This window comes from Hyperolius riggenbachi, chromosome 11 (genome assembly GCF_040937935.1).
Source record: "Hyperolius riggenbachi isolate aHypRig1 chromosome 11, aHypRig1.pri, whole genome shotgun sequence".
Taxonomy (NCBI): Eukaryota; Metazoa; Chordata; class Amphibia; order Anura; family Hyperoliidae; genus Hyperolius; species Hyperolius riggenbachi.
Genome location: NC_090656.1, coordinates 123,359,141 through 123,384,478, shown reverse-complemented (window position 1 = coordinate 123,384,478; position 25,338 = coordinate 123,359,141). Strand labels below are relative to the sequence as shown.

General features: G+C 42.6%; 1 protein-coding gene across 1 annotated transcript in view; it reads left to right on the top strand.

The window, feature by feature from the left end:
• Positions 1–25,338, top strand: part of LOC137537873 (mucin-2-like) — a 198,946-nt gene that overhangs the window by 25,242 nt on the left and 148,366 nt on the right. Inside the window, exons 7-17 of the mRNA XM_068259820.1 lie at positions 597–722; positions 819–936; positions 7,354–7,492; positions 10,687–10,797; positions 11,058–11,127; positions 11,213–11,350; positions 11,423–11,587; positions 14,849–14,943; positions 17,842–17,968; positions 19,138–19,393; positions 23,622–23,668. Coding sequence (XP_068115921.1) covers positions 597–722; positions 819–936; positions 7,354–7,492; positions 10,687–10,797; positions 11,058–11,127; positions 11,213–11,350; positions 11,423–11,587; positions 14,849–14,943; positions 17,842–17,968; positions 19,138–19,393; positions 23,622–23,668 — 1,392 coding nt within the window. The remainder of the gene's footprint in view (positions 1–596; positions 723–818; positions 937–7,353; positions 7,493–10,686; positions 10,798–11,057; positions 11,128–11,212; positions 11,351–11,422; positions 11,588–14,848; positions 14,944–17,841; positions 17,969–19,137; positions 19,394–23,621; positions 23,669–25,338) is intronic.

Here is a 25,338-nt window from a genome sequence, read left to right as displayed (position 1 = left end):
GTTATCGGGCTTCTTATACTAAAGGGAAGGGGGGAAGGTTCATCAGTCTACCTATACTGGGTGGAGGGGGGGAGAGTCAAACTGGCTGCCTATACTAGAGGGATGGGTCAAAGGGCTACCTATACTAGAGGGGGGCTGCTGACAGTGGCCTTCGGTGGTGAACAGTACAAATCCGGCCCTGCCTGTCTCTTCTTGGTCCCCTCGTTTCAGCACTGTCCCCCATTTAAATTTGCCACCTCCAGGAGCCCTAAGAAGGCATCGGGAGCTTGAGTGTTGCTGAAGATGGGCAGCTCTATACAATATGGAGCTGCCACTTTTAGAGACCACTCCGAAACACAAGCACTCCTGAAGCCTTCCTAGGATCCTTAAAGTAGTTTTGGACCAGTTGGTCAGGAAAGAACGATGGGGGTGACAGAGCTGGAACGCAGGGACCGAGAGGGGACAGGGAAGGCTCTATAGGATCCAGAGCCTTCCTTCTCAATATTTTTTTTTTAAATCTCACTTCAGTCAATTTAATGGTGGTGGAAACTAGATGAAGCAACATCATTTACATGTAATCAAAAACGATAGGTACAATATTTAATTACTTTTAGCAGTGAAAAGTTGCCCAGTCAACATGAACTACCAGGAATGTGGATCCCCTTGTCAAGACACTTGCACCAACCATGGGCAGAGTGTCCTCTGCGACAACCACTGCACGGATGGCTGTTTCTGTCCTCCAGGTATGTACTTACTTACATATTTACCGGTAAAGTGCAAACAACAATAAATTCTCCAGTATGATCAGGCAATTCAAATAACTTTAATTTCCTTTACAGGAACTGTATCTGATGACATTGACAACCGTGGCTGTATTCCTCTGTCAAATTGCTCCTGTACCTTCAATGGCATTTCATATGCTTCTGGTGCATCTTATGCTACACCTTGCAGTACTTGGTAAGCACATAAAACTTTTACCTTTTAAATTGGCCTTGGAATCCTGATATATATTTTGTGTGCAGGCCAGGGGGGCCTGGGGTGGGGATATTGGGATCTGTTTAGGATCTGTGGCAGGCCTCCTCTCTACCCCCAGAGTGTAGACTAGAAGCAGCAGGCATGCATAGGTAAGTAATTCACCTCTCCACTCCACAGATGATCTATTCTGTCCAGGCGTCTCTGTCTCCATGACTACAGCGCTCTCTAGACTACCTATGCTGGTATGCTGGGGTTGTACCTACACTGGGGAAGGGGGAGGGGGGAGTAGCTGAGTATTTCTAGCTAAATAAACTGGGGACCCTGTGGATATCTATACTGAGGGGGGATACTTCTAGTTAGCTAGAAAGTGGACCCAGTGGCTACCTATGCTGAAGCGGCTACTTATGGCTACTTATATGTGGGTCAACTCTTGCTACCTATACTATGGAGGAAGCACTATTTCTGGCTACCTACACTGGTGACGGAGCCTTTTTTTTTTTTTTTTACCTATAATGGGGTCAAACGGGGGGGGGGGGGGGGGGTCGGTCCTCTGTCTATTGCTATTGAAGCATTAATGATGGGGGGATCTAGCTCCCTAAAATTGATGTGGATGGGGTGGGGCACTACTTTTTTGGGGGAAGGGCAATGGGCCCCATGATTTCTAGCTACACTGTAAAAGCCAATAAAAAAGCATTTGAAAAAAAAAGGACTTTAACCACTAGCCACATCAGCTGCAGTATATCTATGCCCTACTGTTTGCCTCTAACCGCTCCAGGGGCATAGATATTTGTCTTCTTACTCTTATGGGTGGCATGCGGCACCCCTAAACCCCCTTCCGAAACAGTATACTACTACACCTATCAGTGGATGGAAACGCATTTCCCATTCACCAGTCCATGTACCGGCATCAATGATTTCCGGCATCAATGAAATGCCTGTGGTCATTGCAAATACAGAAATTAACACATCCACACGTTTCTTCCTGTTAAAGTACTTATAGGATGCACAGGAAGTTAACGTGGGGAGACATATTGTGTCCAAAAATGGTCCCTAAAGGGAGCATCAATATTGGTCTGCCAAGGAAACGAAGGGGAGCCCCAGTGGCCCTTTGAAAGACGGCTGACGTAAGTGCTGGTAGTGCTAATTTAAAAGGATACAATGTGTTTAGGAGGGATAGAACAGGGAAAAAAGGTGGAGGGGTTTGTCTCTTTGTTAAGAATTCTTTTACAGCTGTCCTCAACGATGAGATGGAGGAAGATTGCGAAGATGTGGAGTCCGTTTGGGTAAATATTCATGGTGGAAATAAAAGTTACCAATTGCTTATTGGGGTATGCTACAGACCACCTCTTATTAATGAAGCTGCAGAACTGCGATTACTACAGCAGATTGAAAAAGCTGCAAGTAAAAACAAGGTCATAATTATGGGCGACTTCAACTTTCCAGACATTGACTGGGGTATTGAGGCTACCCATTCTGGTAAAAGCAGCAGATTTCTGGCAGCACTACAGGACAATTACTTGACTCAAATGGTAACGGAACCAACTAGGGGGAATGCGTTACTGGATCTGATCATTTCTAATAGACTAGATAATGTATGAAATGTGCAGGTTCAAGAACATTTGGGAAATAGTGATTACAACATGATAACGTTTGATCTGGTGACTGATAGGCCACGGGGCAGCGGGACCACTAAAACTATGAATTTTAGAAAAGCAAAGTTCAATCAAATTAGGCAGGCACTAAGTTTGGTGAACTGGGATAATGTACTACAAGGGGACGACACTGAAGGGAAATGGCAAGCTTTTAAACGTATTCTCAATCAATATTGTAGTATGTATATCCCATATGGAAACAAAATGTCTAGGAATAAAAAAAGGCCTCTATGGATGAATAGAAAGGTTAGGGATAAAATGAAGAGGAAAAAGAATGCCTATAAGGTCCTAAAACAGGAGGGGACTGGGGCTGCACTAAGCAATTATAAGGAGTGCAATACAAATTGTAAAAAAGAAATTAGGCTGGCAAAGATCGAAGCTGAAAATCAAATCGCTAGGGATATCAAATCTAACCCAAAAAAGTTTTACAAGTACATCAACTCTAAAAAAAGAAAGGTTGACTATATAGGAATCCTAAAGGATGAGGGTGGGAACTCAATGGTGGACGACCAAGGTAAGGCAGAGTTATTAAATGCTTTCTTTGCTTCTGTCTTCACAAAGGAAACAGCACTGTTGCAAATTACAGAGGCAGAAGAGTCTCAATCTTCTAACTGTAATATTAAATACTTAACGCAGGAAGAAGTAAAGGCAAGACTAAATAAATTAAAAATAGACAAGGCACCTGGCCCGGATGGCATGCATCCTCGGGTCCTAAGAGAATTAAGTTCAGTTATAGCTAAGCCCCTTTATCTTATCTTTTGTGACTCTCTTGCAACTAGCAGAGTCCCAGTGGATTGGCGTACAGCCCACGTTTTCCCATTATTTAAGAAGGGCAAAAAATCTGATCCAGGAAATTATAGACCTGTAAGCTTAACATCAGTTGTATGCAAACTATTTGAGGGGTTACTAAGAGATACTATACATGACTTCATAGTAGAAAATAATCTTATTTCTCAGCATCAACATGGGTTTACTAAAGACAGGTCCTGTTTGACTAACATGCTCAGCTTTTATGAGGTAGTGAATGCTAATATGGATATTGGGAATGCTGTAGATGTGATATACTTGGACTTTGCAAAGGCCTTCGACACTGTTCCCCACAGAAGTCTGGTGCAAAAGTTGAGGATGCAAGGACTGGGGAAGAGTTTGTGTGCATGGATAGGGAACTGGCTAATGGACAGAAAACAAAGAGTTGTGGTCAATGGATCGTACTCAAAATGGGAGACTGTTAGCAGTGGGGTCCCACAGGGGTCTGTACTGGGTCCAGTGCTCTTCAATTTATTTATTAATGACCTAGTAGATGCAGTAGTGAGCAATGTTGCTATTTTTGCAGATGATACAAAATTGTGCAGAATCATCAACTCTCAGGAAGATAGTGTCATATTGCAACAGGATCTGGATAGGATGGCTATATGGGCACATACATGGCAGATGAAATTCAATGTTGACAAATGTAAAGTCATGCATTTTGGTCGTACCAATGGTCTAGCACCATACAAAATAAATGGGATACAGTTGGGAACATCAAACTTGGAGAAGGACTTAGGAGTACTCATCGACAACAAGTTAAATAATCGTACTCAATGCCAAGCCGCTGCAGCTAAAGCGAACAAAATTTTGGGATGCATTAAAAGGGAAATAAAAACTCGAGATGCTAGCATAATATTGCCCCTGTTTAACTCTCTAGTAAGGCCACATCTGGAATATGGAATTCAGTTCTGGGCACCACATTACAAAAAAGATATTGCAGTTTTAGAGCAGGTGCAGAGACGAGCTACAAAATTGATACGTGGGATGGAAGGTCTCGCTTACCAAGAAAGGTTAGATAAACTGGGTTTATTTAGTCTAGAGAAAAGACGCCTTAGAGGAGATCTAATTAACATGTATAAATACATTAGAGGGCAATATAATAGCTTGGCGGATGAGCTTTTTGTCCCTAGGCCTTCTCAAAGGACTAGAGGACATGAGCTGCGCATAGAGGAAAAACGTTTTAGCCATTTACTTAGGAAAGGGTTCTTTACAGTAAGAGTGGTTAAGATGTGGAATGCATTGCCACAGGAAGTCGTTATGGCAAACTCTATACCTGCATTTAAAGGGGGCTTAGATGCTTTCCTTGCGTTGAAAGACATCCATGGCTACAATTACTAGGTTATGCCTATTGATGTTGATCCAGTGATTTTATCTGATTGCCATCTGGAGTCAGGAAGGAATTTTTCCCATTTGGGGCTAATTGGACCATGCCTGGTGGGGTTTTTTTCGCCTTCCTCTGGATCAACAGGGGTATGTGGGGGACGGGCTGGAGTTGTACTTTGTACTGGTTGAACTTGATGGACGTATGTCTTTTTTCAGCCAAAATAACTATGTAACTATGTAACTATGTAACATGTGCGGGTGTAGTTCATCAGGGAACTTTAGTCTAGCAAGCCTCGACTGATTGCCGTACGTACACCCACCCAACAATATGAATTACACCCAACTTCCCCCCTGGCACCCAGGGCACCAACAACACCCTGCCCTGACAACTCTGGCACCCCCTACACGCTTCACTGTCACCCCCAACACTCTGCCTCTGAATTAATGGGGAGCTCGGGAAAAAGCATCTTTAACCACTGCACCCCCAAGTACTCTAATGGACCAGAGCAATTTTCACCTGTTAGTGCTCCTCCCTTTCATTTACCAATAACTTTATTACTACTTATCAAAAATGCTTTTTTTTGCCACCAATTAGGCTTTCTTTGGGTAGTACATTTTGCTAAGAATTATTTTGTTCTAAATGTATTTTAATTGGAATTATTTGCAAAAATATGAAAACAAAAGCATTATTTCTCAGTTTTCAGCCATTATTGTTTTGAAATAAAACATGCTGCCATAATTAAAACCAACGTATTTTATTTGCCCATTTGTCCTGGTTATTACACCATTTAAATTTTATCCCAGTCACAATGTATGGCAACAATTTATTATTTGGAAATATAGATGTAATGCTTTTGGTTTTGTTTTTTTGTGTCCAGTCTATAATAACAAGCCCTTATGTAGTAAAATAACAGTAATATACCCTCATAAAATACTTATAAAAAAAAAAGAAAAAAGAAAAACTCAATGCAACTATTTATGTATTTTTTTAAACTTTTTTTTAGTTCAGTGTAAAGAGTCATGGGTGAGCATATGTGTCGGCGCTTATGCCTCATTGAATCGGAGTGTAGCCTAGCCTTTTAAAAGGGATTTGGTCCTGAGAGCTATACCAGAGAATGAATAACATATTTAACTGTTTTAAGGGCATGTATAAAGCACTGTTGCCTGGAAGCCATGATGACCAGTTCCAGATATACTGCATCCACCAGGTACATAGAATCTAAAGGTGCAGACACATGCAATCGGAAATCAGAAACAACATTTGGAATAGAAAAAAAATGTACATCTGTTGTCTTTGTTAACCAGTTCGGCCTATCTAGACGAACTTACTCGTCCAGATAGGCTCTGCTGCTGCCACCGCATGGTGCGCGCGATCGGGCGGGCTCCTGCACGCGATCCTGCCGCCCGCCGCTAGCCCCCGATCAGTGAATGGGAATATGATTCCCATTCACCGATCTAACTTCCCCGCAGAAAAAAACGACGCTTTTTATTGAGAGAGCGTGGTATTTCTGCCCCCAGGAAACTTCTCCGTCTTCTTTTAGTTCCTGGATGCGAAATCGTTCGCATCCAGGACTTTTTTTGACAAATAGTAAACTGCACCCACATACATTTTTCATTAAAAAACTATTATTCTTATTTTACATTTAAAATTAGCAGTTTCCCTCCCACTCCAAAAATTACCCACATACATTTTGTATTAAGACAAAAAAATACAATAAAAAAAAACCCAAAACAACATAAATAGTTACCCAAGGGTCTGAACTTTTTAAATATGCATGTCAAGAGAGTATGTTATTATAATATTTTAAATTATAAGCTTATAAGTAGTGATGGACGCAAATTGAAAAAATGCACCTTTCCTTCTAAATAAAATATTGGCGCCATAAATTGTGATAGGGACATCATGTAAACAGTGTAATAACCGGGACAGATGGGCAAATAAAATACATGATTTTTAATTACGGTAGCGTATATTAATTTCAAACTACAATGGTCAAAAACTGAGAAATAAATATTTTTTTTCATTTCTTTCTTAATCTTCCTGTTAAAATGGATTTAGAAAAAAATAATCCTTAGCAAAATGTACTACCCAAAGAAAGCCTAATTAGTGGCGGAAAAAAACAAGATGTAGATCAATTAATTGTGATTAATAGCAATAAAATTATTGGCGAATGAATGGGAGGTGAACGTTGCTCGGATGCATGAGGTTTTTGACACTGCAGTGCTGAACCGGTTAAGTGTCTAATTGTTTGTTTGTTTGAATAATGGCTCAACTGTTACCTGTTACCAGATCCGAACCTTCATAATTCTGACACCAGTAAGGTATCTGGAAATTCGAAACTGTCCTTTATTTCTATATTATGTTTTAGAGCACATAGCTGCAGATCTCTGTCTTATATTAGCTGTGATTTCTCACAAGTAACCGACTTTGTTGTACATATCACTTACTGTAAAGCAGAAGTATATCGGCATGCAATTCAAGTCAGCTGGTGTTGTCAATTTTGATTGCATAATGTTTACTTTAGACTTTTGATTGTGAACAAATTATTTAGACATTTGATTGTGAATAGATTATTCATTGTGTAATTGACTGGCTGGCTTATTTTTTTCACAGCACATGCACAGGAGGAAAGTGGGATTGTAAGAACACACCTTGTCCAGCAACTTGTTCTGTTGAAGGAGGATCTCACATTACTACTTACGATCAAACTCATTACAGATTTCATGGCAATTGCTACTATGTTCTGTCCAAGGTATGTCTTTGATTAGGTTTTCATATCATTTTATTTTTTTTATCAACTTTTTTTTTAATCTGTTTTTGGAAAGAGTAAGACACAATCGCCAATATGCAATTCACTTTTTCAGCTGAGTTTTCTCCTAGGTGAAATTTTCAGACTTGTCAATAAAATGCATTTTGAACCACCAACAAGCATACAAATACTCAAAATAATCTTTATAGTACTTTTTCACCTACTTTTTGGTACTTTTTCCATTGCAAAATCCTAAAAAGTTGTTATAAATTGAAGATGAAAAATGATCTCCTAGGAGAAAACTCAGGTGAAAAAGTGAATTGCATATGGCCCAAATCCAATGAGTTGAATATCAGTTCTATAAATGCATAATACAAACTATCACAGTAGGAAACAACTTATTTTTATTATTTGTTTCCAATATAAGTGTAAATTATATGAGCACCTCATAAACAATGTGTAGCTTAAATGGTGATGGTGCTTCTGATGTACACCTCCTTTTCACCGAGACTGGTAAAAGTGTGGAGTCCTCTGTTTTTGTGTTGTATTGAGGATGTTTCACTAGTTCTAATTAACCACTTGAGGACCGCAGTGTTAAACCCCCCTAAAGACCAGGGCATTTTTCCTGAAATTGGCCACTGCAGCTTTAAGGCCAAGCTATAGGGCCGCACAACTCAGCGCACAAGTGATTTCTCCCCCCCCCCCTTTTCTCCCCACCAACAGAGCTCTCTGTTGGTGGGGTCTGATCCCCCCCACAGTGTTTATTTTTTTAACAAATATTTACATTATTTTCTTATTGATATATTTTGCTTTTTTCCTTTTTTTTTCTAAAACCCCTCCCTTGTCATAGGCTTCTTGTTCCCCAGGGGGACAGTCGTGTCACATGGCTGTCCCCAGTACAGCGCAGCTGCAGATTGCAGTGCTGTACTTAGTCAGTCTCCTGAGCGGCAATTGGAGACTGATGGCGGGGCGGAGCTCCGCCCCCAAGCAGAAAATGCACACGCAGCCTGTGCGTGATCTCCTGCAGTAGCTGGCACCAGGACTTGACACCAATTGGCGTTAGGCGGTCCTGGGGCTGCCACCGCGGTCACGCCCATTGGCATGACACAGTCGTTAGCAGGGCCGGGCCAAGGCATAGGCTGGAGAGGCTCCAGCCTCAGGGCGCAGTGTAGGAGGGGGCGCACAATTCATTCAGCTGTCATTCCTAATTGTGTATGAAGCAGAAAGAAATAAGAAAAGGGGATACATAGCAGTGACTGCAAGCCAGATAACTAGATATTAAGGTGTTGGGGAGGTTGTGGGCCCTCTGGCCCTCTTAGTCTAATAGCAATCAGTGTGTGACAGCTGGGGTGGGAGGGATGGAGGGGCACACTTTGCTGTCTCAGCCTTGGGTGCTGGAGGACCATGTCCCTGCTCTGGTCGTTAGGTAGTTAAATGGTACAATACAATACTGATTCCCATTTACTGTGTATGACATTAATTAAGTTAATCAAATAAATCAGCAGAATGAATATTCAATATTTATACATTTAACTTTTTTTCTTCCTACAGTTCTCCTTGATGGAGACCAACACAGTGGTAAAGATACAGTAGATCTTTCCACCGAAGTTTCAGATTTTGGCTCCAGAGGCTCTAGGGAGTTTTGAGCGCTGTCATACGTGCCCATGTTAAAAGATGCGATTAACAGCAACAGTAAGAAATGTGGGTGCCCGAGATAGAAAAAATAGTGGGCACCAAATAAGTACTATTACAAATAGCGGGTTCCAAATACCCACTGTAAAAAATAGAAGGAACACATAGGTGATATAAAAAAATAAAAACAAGGATACAATGCTGGATTGAAGTAACAAGGATGCCTGAAAAAAAATACTATACAAATTGCCACTAGCCGGCTGGGAGCAGTAGTGCACTGGAGGTTGGCTACAATGTAGCTGAACTCTGGGCTTTTTAATGGCCCATCTGGCTTGGACGGTTAAATTGTTGGTTTAGTGATAGGGGTAGATAGGGGGAGGTTAGTGTTAGTAGTCATATATAGTGGAGAGTTAGTGTGAAAATTAGGGTACAAAGGGTAAGTAGTATATGGGTATTTTTACTACCGGGGATTGTAGGATATTGATATGATTACTGATATTCTACTGACAAGGATAGTAGAATATTGGTACAATTACAGATATTCTACTACCGGTACTACCATGCCCATTTTTCTGAGCGCCTTTTTTGCATGTATGCCTTTCCACTGGGGTACATGTCATCTTGACCCACCAGGCAGTTTGGTGCAGGCGAGCTCTCCTTGCTGCCACTCAACTCCTTGTCAGCATTAAATACTATTCCCCCTCTGAGTTATAGCAGCTCAGAGGGAGATGTAATTCAGATTCTGGCGATCTGCTGCTATAACGGCGCCCATATGAAATGCTTCATTTCCACTGCCCTATATATAAAAAGTCTTTTACAGCTTCCTGTGTAACAACTGAATGGACCTCTCTTCAATTCTTCTTCTAAAAACAACATCTGAATAGAAATCTCACCAATTGTTAACTGTGACAAGAGAAATACAATGTGATACAAATACTATAAACATTATAATGGATAGAAACTCCCTTTTAGTATTTACTGTTATAGTTTGCCATGGCAACACTGCGTTACCGATACTGTAAATTCTCAAGTTAAGTCACTGCTCTTTTGCATCCTCATCTGTGTTACTCAGTGTGGGCCTGATGCCCTTATTTTTACTGTGTGTTGACAGTTCATGTAAGGATTACAGGAGAAACTCATTATAGTAAACCTTTGGATATAGTAAACTCAGTCCTCAGGTCCCAGCAACTACGTCTGTATAAATATACAATGTATGACCAATTCTGACATAGTAAACTTCTGATATACAGTAGTGAACTACTTTTCCTGATCCATTGAAGTTTGCTGTAAAGGGATAGTAGTGGGTGTCATGCAAAGTGTGTAAGCCACATTACACAAATAGCGTAACTCATGTAATGCACAGCGCTGCGTAATATGTTGACGCTTTATAAATACCATAAATAAATAATGCACACAATGCATACATTGCAGGTGTAACATGCATTACTGGCTGCTATTGTATATTGGCATTATCTGTATTTTTTAGACTAATGAACAATTGTACACTTATGTATCACATATGAATTAGTAGGTAACAGTAGTGGACATTGTTTCCTTTGATATAGGCATGTGATGGTGATTCCTTCACCATGCTGGCGGAGCTGCGCAAATGTGGCAAGACGGAAAGTGAAACTTGCCTAAAGAGCACTACTGTCATCCTAAATGGTGGAAAAACTGTAAGTGACAATTCGGGCAAAAGTAAATATAAACCCATGTTAAAATATTCCAAATTGTGCATCACAAACATATATAAGCTGGGGCTGCAAAGAAACATTTAACTGTTGTTTTTTTTTGTACAGTATTTTTATGATCTTCTTCATGTTATCGTATTATTGATGTTTATTTTTAGAAATCAGTAAGAAAGCATTACTATAGCATGCATAAAGATACATATCAAATCTGTTATTGCCCACCTGCCATCTATGTTTTTAAACAGATCATTGTGGTTAAGACGGATTTCAGCGTACATGTGAACAGCATGCACGTTCAATTGCCTTATTCTGTAGGTAAGATATAACAATGATGTTTTATTCTTGGACAAGTACCATGTGAGTCGGTGATGCTCATTAACTGCAATGTTTCCTATCATAGCCAATGTCACCATCTTCAGGCCATCTTCTTTCTACACCATTATCCAGACTAGTTTGGGAGTACAGATAGTCACACAGCTGACTCCAGTCATGCAGGTTTTCATTGTCATAGATCCTTCATATAAAAGCTTGACATGCGGTAAGTCAGGCACGATTTTTTTTGGAAACTGATGCTATTGGTAGATCACTTTTAACTTGGCAATCATTTTAGGTCTTTGTGGGAACTTCAATGGCGTGCAGTCGGATGACTTCACAACCAACAGTGGAGTTACTGAAGGCACTGCAGCATCTTTTGCCAACACTTGGAAGACCCAGGGAGGCTGTTATAATGTTCAGAACATTTATGAAGACCCGTGCTCTCTAAGTGTAGAAAATGGTAAGGTCTGTTTGAACTGTGAGTATTCCTTTGCCTTATTTATAATTTTCTCTAGAAAAGTTTTTCAGTTTTCATCTCTGAATGACTTCGAGACTTTAACCATCTCAGCCTTTGTCTCCATTACCTCCTTTTCAGCAGGCTCACATTATTTTGTGTTTTGATAGATAAGATGTTAGACACAATACAAGCAAGAAACCTAAGTGAAATCTATTAGAACAAGGCTCTTTGAAGCAATATTTGATCATTTTGTGTGTGTGCGTGGGTGGGGGGATAGGGGAGTAGTAAAACTCCATAGCTTTGGATAGCAGGGAGCAGCACACAGCTTGTACTAGAGTTGGGCCGAACCTCCGATTTTAGGTTCGCGAACCAGGTTCGCGAACTTCCGCGGAAGGTTCGGTTCGCGTTAAAGTTCGCGAACCGCAATAGACTTCAATGGGGATGCGAACTTTGAAAAAAAAAAAATTATGCTGGCCACAAAAGTGATGGAAAAGATGTTTCAAGGGGTCTAACACCTGGAGGGGGTCATGGCGGAGTGGGATACACGCCAAAAGTCCCCGGGAAAAATCTGGATTTGACGCAAAGCAGCATTTTAAGGGCAGAAATCATATTGAATGCTAAATGACAGGCCTAAAGTGCTTTAAAACATCTTGCATGTGTATACATCAATCAGGTAGTGTAATTAAGGTACTGCTTCACACTGACACACCAAACTGTTCACTGAACAGAACAGGTATGCAGTGGCGGGTTCACTGAACAGAACAGGTATGCAGTGCCGGGTTCACTGAACAGAACAGGTATGCAGTGGCGGGTTCACTGAACAGAACAGGTATGCAGTGGCGGGTTCACTGAACAGAACAGGTATGCAGTGGCGGGTTCACTGAACAGAACAGGTATGCAGTGGCGGGTTCACTGAACAGAACAGGTATACAGTGGCGGGTTCACTGAACAGAACAGGTATGCAGTGGCGGGTTCACTGAACAGAACAGGTATACAGTGGCGGGTTCACTGAACAGAACAGGTATGCAGTGGCGGGTTCACTGAATAGAACAGGTATACAGTGGCGGGTTCACTGAACAGTACAGGTATGCAGTGGCAGGTTCACTGAACAGGTATGCAGTGGTGGGTTCACAGTACAGGTATGCAGTGGTGGGTTCACAGAACAGGTATGCAGTGGTGGGTTCACAGTACAGGTATGCAGTGGTGGGTTCACAGAACAGGTATGTAGCCAGGGACAAGCTAAGCCTTACTAATCTTTCCCTATGAGAGAGAGTGTGCAGCAGCTCGCCCTACTCTCACTAATGCAGGCACACGAGTGACCGTAATGGTCGCCGCTGCCTGCCTTTTAGTAGGGGGGAGTGGCTCCAGGGGCTAGTGTAGCCTAATTGGCTACACTGTGTCTGCTGACTGTGATGTAGAGGGTCAAAGTTGATCCTCCAAGGTGCATTATGGGGCGAACCGAACTTCCGCAAAGGTTCGCCTGCGGGACGCGAACGCGAACCACGGAAGTTCGCATGGAACCGTTCGCAGGCGAACTGTTCGGCCCAACTCTAGCTTGTACCTGTGGTTGAAAGAGGGATAGATCTCTAGGTAGATGCCATACCATATCTACTATATATGCCCAGCCTTTGCCCACACAGGACTATTTCAACAACATATTGTACTTAGAGAGAAGTCGTCTAACACTGACACTACAGTTCCTAACAAGAGGCGAACGCTCTTTAACCTATTTTGGTTCCTGGACGTAGTTTCTACGTCCAGGAACCATGCGCGCTACCGCGCGAACCCGCGGCCGATCGTGCGCGTGCACGCGCACTCCCGGCCGCGGATTCGGTAGCCAAGGAATCAATGTATCGGGCTACGGAGCCCGATCATTGATTCCTCTCCCCCGCTGAAAAAGCGACAGCTTCTCTCGGAAGCTGAGCTTTTTCTGGCCGTCTTCTTCCTGATGCGTCACTCTAAGCGCGTGCTACGCTTAGAGTGACGTCATGTAAACAAACTCATGGCCGCCATCTTGTGGCCAAAAAGTAATACTACACCTGGAAAAAAAAACACACAGAATTAACACACATTTACATTATAAATCTATTGTCTACCTCCCACCCTCCCAAAAGTACCCTAATAAAATTTTTAGCATAAAAAAAAAAAAAACATTACAATAAAAAACAAACAAACATGTAAATATTTACCTAAGGGTCTAAACTTTTTAAATATCAATGTAAAGATGAAATATTTCTATATTTTTTTTTATTTTAAACTTGTAAATAGTGATAGATGCAAAATGGAAAAAATGCACCTTTATTTCCAAATAAAATATTGTCGCCATACATTGTGATAGGGACATAATTTTAACGGTGTAATAACCGGGACACATGGGCATATACAATACGTGAGTTTTAATTATGGAGGCATGTATTATTTTAAAACTATAATGGCTGAAAACTGAGAAATAATGAATTTTTCCATTTTTTTCTTATTCTTCCTGTTAAAATGCATTTACAGTAAAGTGGCTCTTAGCAAAATGTACCCCCCAAAGAAAGCCTAATTGGTGGCGGAAAAAACAAGATATAGATCAGTGCATTGTGATAAGTAGTGATAAAGTTATAGGCTAATGAATGGGAGGTGAACATTTCTCACGTGAAAACGACGGAACCTGAATGGGTTAAAATACCAAAAACCAGTATATCTTTGAATACTCAGTAACAGGGCCGGGCCGAGGCATAGGCTGGAGAGGCGCACAATTCATTCAGCTGTCATTCCTAATTGTGTTTGAAGCAGAAAGAAATAAGAAAAGGGGATACATAGCAGTGACTGCAAGCCAGATAACTAGATATTAAGGTGTTGGGTAGGTTGTGGGCCCTGTGGCGCGGCTGGGGTGGCAGGGATGGAGGGGCGCACTTTGGTGTCTCAGCCTTGGGTGCTGGAGGACCTTGTCCCGCCTCTGCTCAGTAACACACTGTAAGGTTAAGGAAACATATTTGCGTATTACCAGTTATGTCCATGTGCCATCATCCTCAATACACCTGCAGAACTTATTTATTTTAAAAACGCATGTGAATCATACACTTTACTGCTCTTGGATGACAGCCCTCTTGGCTTTGATGTGAGCTGTGTCCACATATTGCTGATCAGTATTTACTAGAAACAATCTTATCTATCAATAAAGGAGCTAATGAATCCACTATGAAATCTCCAAATTCACTTTACTAGGAAACATGCAGGTATATATAAAAAACATATTTGTGTTTGCTTTGTTTATTACAGAAAGGTATGCCGAACATTGGTGTGGTCTTCTTTCTGATCCAAATGGGCCATTTGCTGCTTGCCATTCTGCAGTTAATCCTGATATTTACAAACAAGTAAGAAGGCAAAAACATTATCAAAATACTTTTCGGTTCATAATATTTTGGTATATTTTCTATTCAACAAGTATTTTAAAGTTGAGGATATACTTTATTTATTTACTCTTTTTTTTATTTTGTAATTGATATTACAACCTATCTTACAATTAAAAATATCTATCCTAATACTGATCAAAAACAGTCACCCCCCCCCCCCCCCCTTTTGGGAAAGCTTGGGACTGTCGAAGCTCCAAAATCTACAGTGTGCTAGCCTGTGGATTAGCAAAGGTGTACTGTTTCTATACATGAAAATTGAAACAGGCTCAATGAAATAGTTTGAGCTTGGTAGCTGAGAATGCTCTTCCTCTGCATCTGTCTTCATTCGGCTGCTATGCCTCCCGTTGTCCTTGGAGTGGTCGGCAACCTTTGCCCTGGACATACTGTGCTGCGCATGCGCAGTATGTCCTCTTGGGGCAGCTTGTGATCCAGCTCGCTGGGAACTCAGTGTGCTGTACATATGCATGCCCGTGCGATTATGTACCTGGCACACACAAGCCGCCCCAAGAGGACATACTGCGCATGTGCAGCACAGTATGTCTGGGGCAAAGGTTGCCGACCACTTAGAGAACAATGGGAGGCATAGCGGGTGAACGGAGACAGACGCCGGGTGATGGGAGGTGCAGTAAACCTATGTGCACCTACCCACACACAGACACACAGGGCATCATTTTTAGATTTTAATAAGGACTAAGGTATCCTTTAACACAGAGGTCAAGAACCTTTTTGGCTGAGCGAGCCATAAACGCCACATATTTTAAAATGTAATTCTGTGAGAGCCATATAATATGTTTCAAACTGGCACAGTGCGCATGCGCAGCAGAGAGCAATGTTGCCATGGTGATGTGTATACAGTTGACCTGCTGGGCAGCGGAAGTGTCAGACATGTCTTCAGTTTCTCTTGGGTTTCAGCAACATCAGCAATATCCCCGAGAGTCAGACAGGTGAAATACTGACTAACAGCTTGTATAATTAGCTAGCTGATTGGGGGTTGATTCACTTTGTAGAACAAGATCCCCACACTTTGGCCCAATAGGCTGCCTGTCAAGTGACAGGCAGCCTATTGGGCCATTCAAAGTGTGGCGATGTCATCCTACAAAGTCACTGGACCTGACAGGGTTCAGAGTGGGACAATTAGAGTGGCTGTTAGTTTTAAAGGAAGCACAAGTAAGTTAGTAGTGCATGCTACAGCAGTCACGTGCCATTTTGAAAATGTTATTTGCGCTGCCACACTAAGCTGCGCTGCTTGAGCTTGAGTGAATCAAGTGATTTGACCCCTACTGATTTGTCTGTTCGCCAGATGCAGCCATCAAAAGAGCCACATCTGTCTTCCGAGCCATAGGTTCTCTACTCCTGCTTTAACACATGCCCTGAAATCCTAGCTCCCAATACTACCTCCTGAGATTTTGGACATTCTCAGTATCTTTACTGGTACTTTCCCTTTTCTGTTTTTTCTGTATTATACTCCATAGAGCCTACTTTACGCCTGTAGTATTGGCCAAATATAGACACGGTTACTTTGACTTTTGTCCCAAATGTGGATTGGAGAGGGGCACTTTTCACATGATGTGGTTGTGTCCTGAAACCAATACCTACTGCACCAATATAATCCATTTTTTTACATGACTGAATGGGATGCCCAGTTACGGTAGATCCTAAATGATGTCTTCTAAATATCCCCCCCCCCCCCCCCCCCGGACGATATTACCAGTAAATCAACTTAAGTGTTTCTCCTTGTGTGCCTGAACCGTGCTCGCAAGCTATATACTACATTTTTTATTCAACCTATAGTCCCAACTGCGGAAGACTGGGTTAGATTGGTAAATAATACCCTCCCATATCACAAGGCAATATATCAATCGAGAGGTGCCCAAAATAGGTTTGATAAGAACAGGTCAGAATGGAAGCATTCTTCGCATACTGAAATTTAGATTGTACACTCTTTTTTAGTATTTCCCATTGCTTAGGCACTCACTGTCCTGATTACCATAGGTACTGTTCTGGAGACTTAATAGTTATGTCGGGGTGTTAGTTATGCACTTACCCTTGTTATTCCTCCTTTTGTTTAATAATGTTTTGATTAGTAAGCTAACATGTCAGATTTGATTTGCGCAGTTAAAAGACTACTGGACTTTTCTGCGTACTTGGTGAATACTTTGCATTGCTCTATGCTACTTATTATTATTATTTATTAGATTTATATAGCGCCAACATATTACGCAGCGCTGTACAATAAATAAGGTTACAGACAATGATAACAGGGGTGACAGAACAATACAGGTAATAGACAATAGATACAATACAGGTAATAGCAAAAAGATACACAACACAATGCAGACAGTAGTACAATGCCAGATCATAAACTGGAGTGGTAGTGGTAACAAGTTCCAAATTCTGGGTAAAGTGCACACAGTCAAGTATGATACACAAGGGGAGAGGGCCCTGCCAAAGGCTTACAATCTTGTTACAATGTTATTACATCTACAATCTTATCACTTATTGTACTATCAGTCTGCGTTTCCTATGCGCTGTGTTATAATAATATGTCCATTTTACTCTTTTCTCAATAAACTTGATGTGTTAAGCAAAAAAAAAAAAAAAAACCATAAAACAAAACTGAGTGATAAATGAATAGTATATAGCCAGATTAACACCATCTCATAATTTTACTTCTAAAGAGTGTAACATTTAAAACCAGTGCTCACATTCCACTTCATGCTTTTTAAATGTGCCCATATTTTTAAAAAAGTCACTTAACTTTGAACCTTTGCCAGTCTTTTATTTAGACTTTCCCTGATAACATCTTGTCATTTTCCTGGCATGCAGAATTACATTAAAATACATGTGTTGTGTCCACAGAACTGCATGTTTGACACCTGTAATTGTGCGAACAGTGAGGACTGCATGTGCGCCTCCCTGTCATCCTATGTTCGTGCTTGTGCTACAAAAGGAATCGTACTAACTGGATGGAGAAACACTACTTGCTGTGAGTACATCATTTTTTTCTGCTCTTTGAGATAATCAGCCTGTAAGCTTTTCAACTAATCTTTCGTAGTCTTCATGTTTCAATACATCTTGACTATACAGGGGCGTACGTTAAAAAAGGGCGCCGGGAAAAAAGGGCGCACGGGTTTAAACGATAAGCATGAATAACGTTTAAAAAAAATGGTGCTATATTTCGTTTAAAAATAATGTTTTATAAAGTTATAAATCATTAAATAATGTGTATGAAATCGGCAATTGTATAAACGTTAATCTTCCCTGTTTAAAAAGTGAAATTTATAATAGCGTTTTATAAAACATTAATAAGAATGTTACTAAAGCTATACCTAACCCTACTCTCACACAGAACCCTCCCTGTACCTATCCTTAACCCCTAGATTCCCCTGGTGGTGCCTAAACCTAAGAACCCCCTGGTAGTGCCTAAAACTAAGACCCCCCTGGTGGTGCCTAAACCTAAGTCCCCCTGGTGGTGCCTAAACCTAAGACCCCCTGGTAGTGCCTAAACCTAAGACCCCCCTGGTGGTGCCTAAACCTAAGACCCCCTGGTGGTGCCTAAACCTAAGACCCCCTTGGTGGTGCCTAAACCTAAGACCCCCCTGGTGGTGCCTAAACCTAAGACCCCCCTGGTAGTGCCTAAACCTAAGTCCCCCTGGTGGTGCCTAAACCTAAGACCCCCCTGGTGGTGCCTAAACCTAAGACCCCCCTGGTGGTGCCTAAACCTAAGACCCCCCTGGTGGTGCCTAAACCTAAGACCCCCCTGTGATAAGCATTAATAACGTTTTAAAAAATATTGTGCGGTTTTTCGTTTAAAAATAATGTTTTAAAAAAAAATTGTACAATTTTTCATTTAAAAATAATGTTTTAAAAAAGATTGTACTGTTTTTCGTTTAAAAATAATGTGTAAAAAATTATAAATCATTAAATAATGTGTAATCATGAGAAGCAGTTATAAAACATTAAAAGTCTCCGGGCGCCGCTTTTAAAACGTTATTTTTCTCCGGCGCCCTTTTTTCCTGTTGGGCGCCGATTAAACGATATTTATTATGGGAGTGAATGGCGGCGCCCTTTTTGTCCACCTGCCTCATGCGCCCAAATTTCCTGCTTCCATACAGGGTAGGTTTGAATTTCTTTTTTGATCTATTTTCTGTACAGCTAAGTATATGAATGATTGCCCCGGTACACTGGAGTACTCCTACTCTATCAAAACCTGCCAGCCAACCTGCCGTTCCCTCAGTGAGCCTGATGCCACCTGCAGCATCAAATTTGTCCCTGTGGATGGCTGCACCTGTGCCAAAGGCTTCTACATGGGTGACAGTGGAAAATGTGTGCCTGAAGCAGCATGCCCATGTTATTACAGAGGATCAGTTGTGACTTCTGGAGAAGTAGTTAACGATAATGGAATTACATGGTCAGTGTAATAATAAGTCATATATTATACAAATGCCATTATATACCTTATTTTCTGCTGTATAAGACACATTTGTTCTCCTCCAAAAATGGAGAGAAAAGGTCCCTGCGTCTTATTCGGCGAATGCAGGGAATCCCCAACTTACGAACGCCCACTGATATGAACCCTCGACCCGCTGCAACATTGGGAATTCTCTGCATGTGTCTGCTGCCCCTGTGCAGGCCGCTCCCCCGCCTTGTGTATCCGCTCTCCCCTGGTGTATTTCGTATTGTAGCGGCATGTCTTAACTAATCCAGTGGCTCCTGCGGGGAGTGCAGACCTGTCTTCACTTTTGCACTTTAATCTAGCAATGGCTTCTGCTGATCGCATCATCAGCAGAAGCCATCATTAGGAGGAGTCGCGCGTAAGCAAAGATGTCTGCAATGCCAGCAGTAGCTGCTGGATGAGGTAAGACATGCACTACACTGCTAATTGCACCAGAGGGGAGCGGATATACAAGGCAAGGGAAGCAGAACACATAGGGGGAGCAGACACACACAGGGAAACACTCGGGGCAAAATGGGGATACACTGGGGACAGCAGAGGACAAACTGGGTACAGTAGGGGACACACTGGGAACAGAAGGGGACGTATGGGAGACAGAAGGGGACACATGGGGGACATAGGAAGACACCAATTGGGGGAGAGCATCTACAAGACACTCCAGGAATATGGAAGCACCAGGTTTAGTGTGTATATATATATATATATCAGGGGCGGAGCTTGGGGTGGGCGGGGTAGGACATGTGCCCCCGGGCGCTGACTCCCTATGGGCGCCCAGCCGTGCATTGTTGTTTTTTTTTAAATGCCCTCTCTTTGCCGCTGCGGCTGCCTTACTTGGGACTGGCTCTGGCTAAGCTAGGCAATCTTCCTGTATGATGTCATCAGCCGCCGCCCCTCCGATGCGCAGCGTGCATTGGAACGCAGGCAGAGCCAGCAGACAATCATTCAGAGAGGGAGCCATTCGTGGAGCAGGCTTTCTCTCAGCTAATCCCTCTGCTACCGTTCGCTGGGAGCTCTGAAGCTAGATCCAACGGCTGCAAGCTCTGCTAATCGTACTGGCCTGGGGGGACGAGGGGAGAGTCCCACCAGAGCCGCAGCCACCACCAAAAGACTGGCCTGTAATGAGTTGCAGAGCTGTGCCATGCTTTAGCAGCTCTGCACTCCATAGCCACGCACAGGATGGAACTTGGAAGGAGTCAGCTAAAGCGCTCCGCCCCCTCCTCCCCGGCAGCTGCTTCAGTCACAGTCACTGCTATCACTTCTGTGTCCCTGGCTCTCAGCACTGGTGTAAACGCTGAGAGAAGTTTGTAATGTGAGCCTGCCTTGCAGATAAGAGGTAAGATTGGGCTGGCCTGGCTATCAGTAAAGCTGTGACTGTCCTGCTGTGACATTACTGTATATAACATTCAGGATGCCCCACACAGATTCTCCCTGTCACTGTCTGCTGAGCTGTCCTCCAATCACAGTATCCTCTGTCTGCTGCAATACCTATATTTTCCGATTTGGGATTAGCACATTGTAAGCATTCATTCAGTGCTTTGCTGGGCAGGAGGTGTGCCCTTCTCCCTCCCCCACATCGCTCTCCCATGTCCCTCTTCCTCCCCATGTCCTTTCCCCTCCCCCACATTGCTCCCCATGTCCCTCTCTCTTGCTCCCCATGTCCCTCTCTCTCCCATGTCCCTCTTCCTCCCCATGTCCTTCCCCCTCCCCCACATTGCTCCCCCATGTCCCTCTCTCTCCCATGTCCCTCTCTCTCCCCCATGTCCCTCTCCCTCTCTGGTCTCTCATATCTTAATTACTCCTCAATGGATTACTAAAATGACGTGAAAGTAGAGCGCTCTCTGGTGCATTAGTCTTTTTAATAAAACTTCCCAAAGATAAAAATTACACTTACAAAATAGCAGATTATAAGCATATCACACTCAATGGTGCTAGGTCTCTGTTTCAATTAGATTGTGCTTACTGCCCTGTCCTCTTTTTTTACTGTGGTCAGTAGTGTAGGTTTTCCTGCAGGGAACAGAGCTACAGCGTGGGCGGTGGGGGGTGGACGGATTCAGATGCAACTCAGTGCCCGTTGCGTCATCTGCTGCATGCTTGTTAAGGGGTTATGGATAAAAGTATTAGCAGAGGATCAGCAGGACTGCCAGGCAAGCTTTGCTTAAAAGGAAATAAATATGGCAGCTTCCACATACCTCTTGCTACAGTTGTCCTTAAAGTTTGCCACACATTCATACAAGTCCGCCTGATGTGGCAAACCGACAGATCCTCTTTGATTGAAATCTGATCAGAGAGGGATTAATTCCTTCCACACATGGAACACAAATTTTAAATAATTTCAGCAGGAAATCTATTGAAAATTAATCAAACCACAGTGTTGCACCGCACTGCATCGATCTCCTATCCCTATCAAAATTTCCTGTCCAGTTGATTTTGGACAAAAATCAATTGAAATTGAAGTCTAATCAGCATGTTGTGGCAGAGATTGTTAGCAGATTTGATCTGAGTGATCAAATCTGACAGTAAGATCAACAAGTGTGTTGCTGCATTTAGGGTCCATCAAATTTTACCAACTCAGTGGGGTCAATTCGCCCCATCTTCTGCAGCACTTTACAGAGTACAAAGTCATGTCAGTGTCTCAGTGACTGTCCTCAGAGGAGCTCAAAATCTAATCGATACCATAGTCCTAGACTAATGTCCTACCATATTATTATTATTATGTATTTATATAGCACTGATATCTTCTGCAGCACTTCACAGAGTACATAGTCATGTCACTGACTGTCTTCAGAGGAGCTCACAATCTAATCCTACCATAGTCATAGCCTAATGTCCTACCATATTATTATTATGTATTTATATAGCACTGACATCTTCTCCAGCACATTACAGAGTACATAGTCATGTCACTGACTGTCCTCAGAGGAGCTCACAATCTAATCCCACCATAGTCACAGTCTAATGTCCTACCATATTATTATTATGTATTTATATAGCACTGAAATTCTCTTCAGCACATTACAGAGTACATAGTCATGTCACTGACTGTCCTCAGAGGAGATCACACTCTACTCTCTACCATAGTCATAGTCTAATGTCCTACCATAATATTATGTATTTATATAGCACTGACATCTTCTGCAGCACATTACAGAGTACATAGTCATGTCACTGACTGTCCTCAGAGGAGCTTACACTCTAATCCTACCATACGCCTAGTGTAATGTCCTCCTATGTATTTATATAGCACCGACCTCTTCTGCAGCACTTTACAGAGTACCTAAGTCCCCTTTTTTGGCATAGGTTTCTCTTTATAGGACGCATTAATAGTCTTTGTCCCCGGGCGCTGAAAGCCCTAGCTACGCCTCTGATATATATATATATATATATATATATATATATATATATATATATATATATATATATATATATATATATATTTATTTATTTTTTTCCCCTAGTTTTTGTCCTCTAAATGGTGGGAAATGTGGTAATTGAAAATAGCTAGTTATTTTCATCACTTTTTGCAGTATTACTTTGCTAAGGGCCTGAGCCCACTGACGCAATTGTGTCCGCTTGTGTCTGCTTTTCAGCATCTGTAACATTGATGTGTAAATGAAAAGTGGACACAACTGCGTGAGTGGGCTCAAGCCCTAAGCCCTGCACTTCAACCTATCAACTACACACAATTTTCATGGAAATGTCGTAAATTTCTGTTAGCCACTCCCACTAATATGTACTAAAAAAAGAACAAGAAAACATCTCAAGCAAAATCAAGGATTCAAAAAATGTATATGCCACAAGGTAATTTCAAAATACAACTTTATTTGATGGCTACAAACAATGAAACCACTTAAAAATCAGGTGTGGTCATCATGTCTCCATATCTCAAATAAGAGGTGATCAATACACATACAGACATTATTTGTGATCAACATAGCAATGTGGGGAATCTGACATGTGTAGTGCTGGCCCAAATGAGATGGATCATACCACAACACAAGGGGACAACCTAATCCAAAATAATACAATGGACATAACAGGCATGCATATGATAATTTGCATATGAAATATCACTAAGCCAGAGAAAGGTGATTAGCAAAAGGAGGGTGGCTTGGAGGCAAATTTCCTCCGTAAAACATTTGTTATATTAATGTTAATTATTTTTTTTTTACTTTTCTGATTCCAGCACTTGTACCCAGGGAAAACTGGATTGCATTGGAACTACTAAACCTGGTAAGATTTATATATTTTGAATCATACTAATGTCAAGGTATGTATTTCTGTTGTCAACTCTTAGAACCATGTCAAAGTAGAAGTCTTCCCTCTACTATTATCTTCTCTCCCTAGACAAGACACAGAACATTCATATCCAGCTTTTTTTCCTGGTGGACTCAAAGTTCCAGAGCTGCAATCACAAGTACACGCTCTATAGGCAGTAGCAGTGTTAGTGAATCTTGCCCAAGGTCTCCTACTGAATAGGTGATGGCTTACTGAGCAGCCAAGATTCAAACCCTGGTCACCTGTGTCAAAGTCAGAGACAGAGCCCTTAACCAGTACACTATCCAGCCACTAGACCTGCCTATTTGACACCGCATTCTGCGCTGATCTTCATACAATCCGTCACTCTGGTCCCTATGCTGAAAGAGCTGGACAACCTCTAACCTTCCATACTTTATTCTGTAAACCTATTTCTTCTCTACACTTTTCTTTTGCAACACTACAGGTAGTCCCGGGTTAGCAAAGGAAATAGGAATTATAGGTTTGTTCTTAAAGGACAACTGAAGTGGGAGGTATATATGAGGCTGCAATATTTATTTCCCTTTAACCACTTAACGACCAACGTCTGCCGATAGGCGGACGCAGGTCACAGTGGTGTTTCCATGGGTTCCATGTGAGTTCACGGAGGGTGTCTCCATGAACAGCCTGCGAGCCTCCGATCGCGGCTCGCAGGCTAAATGTAAACACGCAGGAAAGAAATCCCCTGTGTTTACATCGTACACCGCGTACAGCGCAGCAGCGCTGTAAAGGAGATCGGCGATCCCCGGCCTCTGATTGGCTGGCATCTGATAGGCTGAAGCCTATCAGAGGTGGCGCAGGACGGATCGCCGTCCTGTGCCGCCCACAGCGAGGAGGGGAGGATGGGAAGGAGAGGGAGGGCAGAGTAGTGCTGCAGAGGGGGGGGGGTTTAAGGAGCCCCCCACGCTCAGCCACACAGCGTGGCGGCGATCAGACCCCCCCAGCAGGACATCCCCCTAGTGGGGAAAAAAGGGGGGGAAGTCTGGTCGCCCTGCGTGAAATCTGATCTGTGCTGGGGGCTGAAGAGCCCACGCAGCACAGATCTGTGCAAAATGCTGCGGTCCTTATGTGGTTAAAGAGAGTGCGAGGTGCGTTCTAAGAATGCTAACAGCACACAGAGGCTTGGTCTGCATATACTGCCCAGCCTCTGTTGCTATCCAATTCCCCACTAAGTTCCCCCTTCGCTCTGCTGTGCCCCATAAATCATCAGCCGAGCTGTCAACACACAGCATGTCGCAGCCAGCTGTTTGCCTCTGTAAGTGTCAGTCTCAGCTGCTCCCCCGCCTCCCCCATACCTTCGGTCCCCGCCTGCGTCCCTTCCCTCCAAGCAGCGGGGAGGGAAGGGATGCAGGCAGGGACCAGAGCTATGGAGGAGGTGGGGGTGCAGCGAGACTGACACTTACAGAGGTAAACAGCCGGTGCTGTGACACGGTGCGTGTTGACAGCTCGGCTGATGATTTATGGGGCATAGCAGAGCGAAGGGGGAACTTAGGGGGGATTGGGATAGCAACAGAGGCTGGGCAGTATATGCAGACCCAGCCTCTATGTGTGATAGCATTGTTAGAACTTACCTCGGGTTCTCTTTAAGCAATACCAGCTACCTGGCT